Below are 4082 nucleotides of genomic sequence, written 5' to 3' on the forward strand. Positions count from 1 at the left end.
GAATTTTCAGGGAACTGGTCAAAATGGCCACAATTAACATCAACAGCGAGGTCACTGACCAATTCTACCGCTATAAGATGCCTAGGCTCATAGCCAAGGTCTGTATAGCAGTAGCAGAGGAAATATTTGATACATATTGATTATTTAGTTCTGCAGAAGAAAAAAACTATCTTAGTATGGAATTTATTTTTTGTTATTCGAATAAAAGATGGAGATGAAAAGCCTTGTTTTGCAAAATACCAATATATAGATCTGTACCTCTTGTATGATTTGTCGTTTCTTTCTTGAAGTAATTTTTCCATTTTTTTTTTTCCAGGTTGAGGGTAAAGGGAATGGGATTAAAACTGTAATTGTGAACATGCCTGAAATAGCAAAGGCATTATCAAGGCCACCAACATGTAAGATTCCAAGCAAAAATTATTATATATTTAAAAAATGATTTATTTTGTAAGGAAGTGAATGTTCAAGTTTCTTATTCAATGGTTCCATTTTTATGATATTAATATTTATATTCATTGTTTTAAAACCTAAAATGAAATATCTACACAGATCCAACGAAGTATTTTGGATGTGAATTAGGAGCACAAACCATGTTTGACTTTAAAAATGAACGCTTCATTGTCAATGGTTCTCATGATCCCAGCAAGCTTCAGTCGCTTTTAGATGGTTTCATCAAACGTTTTGTACTGTGTCCTGAGTGTTCCAACCCAGAAACACAACTGGTAAGATATTTATGTCATTTGTGTTGTAATTTATGTACTGATCAAGGTTCAAGTACTTTGCCTTAAATGACTTATTTTACTGACAAGACAACTGAGCAACACAATCTGTTGTAAACATATTAGACAGTAGTGTATATTTATATAATATGAAAAACAATAATGCAGCAGAATTTTTCAAAGTTGATCCAGAAATGTTATGGTCTTGATGCAACTTGTTGATTAACTATCTGGTAAGGAAGTATTGACAGAAAATAGAACTATAGTAAACCGCTCGCAAACAAAAGTACTTATTTTGTATTATAGACTGTATTTGCAAAGAAAGGGACCATTTCTCAACGCTGCATTGCTTGTGGCTATACAGGGATGGTTGATATGCGGCACAAACTGACCACTTTCATCCTGAAAAATCCTCCAGATCAGGTAATTAAAACCAAGTAACAAGTAAGCTGCAATCTGTTTAAATTTCATGTGGATATGAATTTGCATGAAAGAAAAATCATGCCAAAAAAGATAAGATGCCAAACTTAATTTTCATTGAGCAGAATCTTTTTTATTACATCTATAAATACATTCATGGATTCATATAATGAGGGATGTTTTTTTCTGGAAGCTGCTACTCCCCCCAAGAACCAAAAAGGGACAAAAAAATAAGAAGGCAGTGAATGGAGAGAAGAAGGATGATAGAGCCAGTCCAGAGGCTAACGCTCAGGAACAGATGGCTCAGCAGAGGGCCATGGGGGTGTGGTGAGCTCCCCCTGTTGTGGTTAGTATAGAGTCGTTTATCTAAAGTCATTGCAGGTGTTTTTGTCTTTTTGAATGCTACAATATATTGGAAATTCTAGGTTAAAAGTCTGATGAAATTGTATATTTTAGAGTTCAAGCACTTATAACTATGTTACAATTTGTTTACTGAATTTGTTGACTGATGTTTCAGGAGACCAATAAGGATGAGAATGATGATGATTGGGGTGAGGATTTCAGCGAAGAAGCAGTGAGAGAGAGGATGCAGGAACTCAGTATAGCCGCTAAACAGATGGCCTTCACTGATGACTTGGAGAAAACACAGGAAGAAAGACTCAACATGTTCTACAAGTTTGTTGAGGTAAAAAAAAAAAGTAACAAACATATCGATTAATCTTTTGATTAATGTGAAATGTTTGTTTGCTTGGGTGTTTGATCTTTTATCTGTTACAAAGATTTGATTTGCTTTGTGATTTATTAGTATACCTGCTTCTGTATTTGTTTGTAGTTGAAGCGTGAGACATTTTCAACAGGAGGAGATAAGGAAGTCGTGGCAGAGGCTGAGCGATTAGAGATCAAGGACAAGGCACCTCTGATACTCGTAGAGGTCCTATTGGATGTGAAAATCCTTCCACAGCTGAAGCAATATCGCAATCTCTTCTTAAGGGTGGGTATTACTTAGACATCCTAGCTAACAACATATTTAATTTTAAAAAACATTCAGAATTCTGTTTATACATTGTTTATGGCTCAATAGGGTGCAGTTGGAAAAGTTTTTGTTAATAAAAAAAAAAAAAATAAAAATGAGAAATGAAAAAAAAGTTTGTTGATCTGATACATTAATAATAATTAAAAAAAATGAAAATCTTTAATCTTTTGCTTTTCAGTTTTGCCATGAAAATCCTAAAGCTCAGAAGTACATGTTGGGGGGTATTGAACAGCTAGTAGGAAATGTGCACAAAGAGGAATTGCTGCCTAAAGTTCCTCACATCCTCAAAGCTTTGTATGATCTTGATATTATTGATGAGGAAGTCTTGTTGGAGTGGGGCAAGAAGGTCAGTGTGATGAATTTTAATTTTGGAAGATTTTTTTCCCTTACCAGTTTAAGATAAGGTTTTTTAAAAAAAAAATGTACATTTCTGCACACTAGTATTTGGCCAAAATCCATGCATCAATCATTATACTTGCACATTGGAACGTTTATATTTAGGCCTCTAAGAAATATGTTGACAAGAAAATATCAGCCGAGATTCATGAGAAGGCAGCTCCTTTCATCAACTGGTTGAAGGAGGCAGAGGAGGATGATTCTGAAGAGGAGGAGGAGGAGGAACCAAGTGGAGGTAAGGCCCATAACTCAGTATAAGACACTATTATAACTTTAAAAACTTGCAATTCCATGTGCAAATATGAAGAGCCTTAAGATGTAAATTCTTTAAATATGTTTAATGTATAATAATGCAAGTATTTAACTTCAAGAGGAGAGATTTTTTTTTACTTATATTTATTTGTAAATCTTCTTAACAGGTGGTTTATTCCAACTTTGAGAAAGTGGGTCAACAGGAAGCCCCCAAGCCAGCGGCCAAGGAAGAACCTTCCGAGGAAGACGAAGAAGACGATTTGGATATCGATGACATCTAAGGATGTTTTACTTGAAAGATACACATTTAGATGTTTATTGTACTCTGCTACCTTTTAGGACTTTTTTTTCATTCCATGAAATAACTTGAGCTTTGTGTGATAGCTGAGATATCAGCAACTGCTCTAGATTCATATGACTCTTCATAAAGTATTTTCTATTTACTTTTTTTGTACTCACGGTTAAAGGGAGATCATTAGCTCTATCTGACTAAAAAATGAAGTCAGATTGAATTGAACTTTTATGTTTTGTCTTGCTGTCATTATTTAAACACAGGCAACATTTTGACATTGTTAAAACACCATTGCTTTTTGTGAATGTGTACATTTAACAATGCAAAATACATTGCATTGGTTGAAATATTTGTATGGGTTTGACATTTATGTTATTGATTAATGATTTTTAAGAATGACAAAATTGCTGATTTATACAAAAAAAAAATTCACCAGATTTATTTTATCAATTTTATATGTAGCCGTACTCTCTGTGAATTGCAGTGCTAAATTTGTTTCTCAAGATTTATTTTTTTCTATCAGTACATAATTTTCTATTTGTACATGTATATACGTAGAATATTTGCCTCCAATCTTCATACTTAATCTTTTTCTTGGCGCAAAAGATATACATTGATGTGCTTTAGTGTATCTGTATTCTTCACTGTTATTAACTGTTGTATCTTGATTTTAAAATGAAAATATATATATATAGAAATTGACTGCTATTAATAAAATCGTATTCTTGATAATTTCATAATTTCTTTCCCAGTAGAGGTTCCAAAGTACCTCAGTCTTGAAGACTTGAAAAACAGCAAGTTGTTTTGCTCAGAGACACCACATGTATTGATAATAGAAGGAAAATTTATATTAATTTTTTCTTGAGATCATTTGAACAAAAGACAGTATGTGTATGTTCCTTCTGGAATTCAAAGAAGTTTTAATGTTTCTGAGTTCATTACAGTTCCTGGAAACTTTTATGTTGCCTTG

At 33.2% G+C, this 4082-nt stretch overlaps 1 protein-coding gene across 1 annotated transcript; it reads left to right on the forward strand.

Moving 5' to 3' along the window:
• The first annotated feature begins 13 nt into the window (after positions 1 to 13).
• On the forward strand, positions 14 to 3830 carry LOC134246949 (eukaryotic translation initiation factor 5-like). The gene is given in 10 exon segments (XM_062729296.1): positions 14 to 98; positions 317 to 398; positions 550 to 722; positions 1026 to 1156; positions 1350 to 1485; positions 1657 to 1824; positions 1972 to 2130; positions 2351 to 2518; positions 2674 to 2820; positions 2988 to 3830. Coding segments are annotated over 10 exon segments (1353 nt in total). The 5' UTR covers positions 14 to 23; the 3' UTR covers positions 3102 to 3830.
• Positions 3831 to 4082: the final 252 nt, after the last annotated feature.

The sequence above is a fragment of the Saccostrea cucullata genome, unplaced genomic scaffold (genome assembly GCF_032062105.1).
Source record: "Saccostrea cucullata isolate Sc308-1 unplaced genomic scaffold, CSIRO_AGI_Scuc_v1 ctg15077, whole genome shotgun sequence".
Classification (NCBI taxonomy): Eukaryota; Metazoa; Mollusca; class Bivalvia; order Ostreida; family Ostreidae; genus Saccostrea; species Saccostrea cuccullata.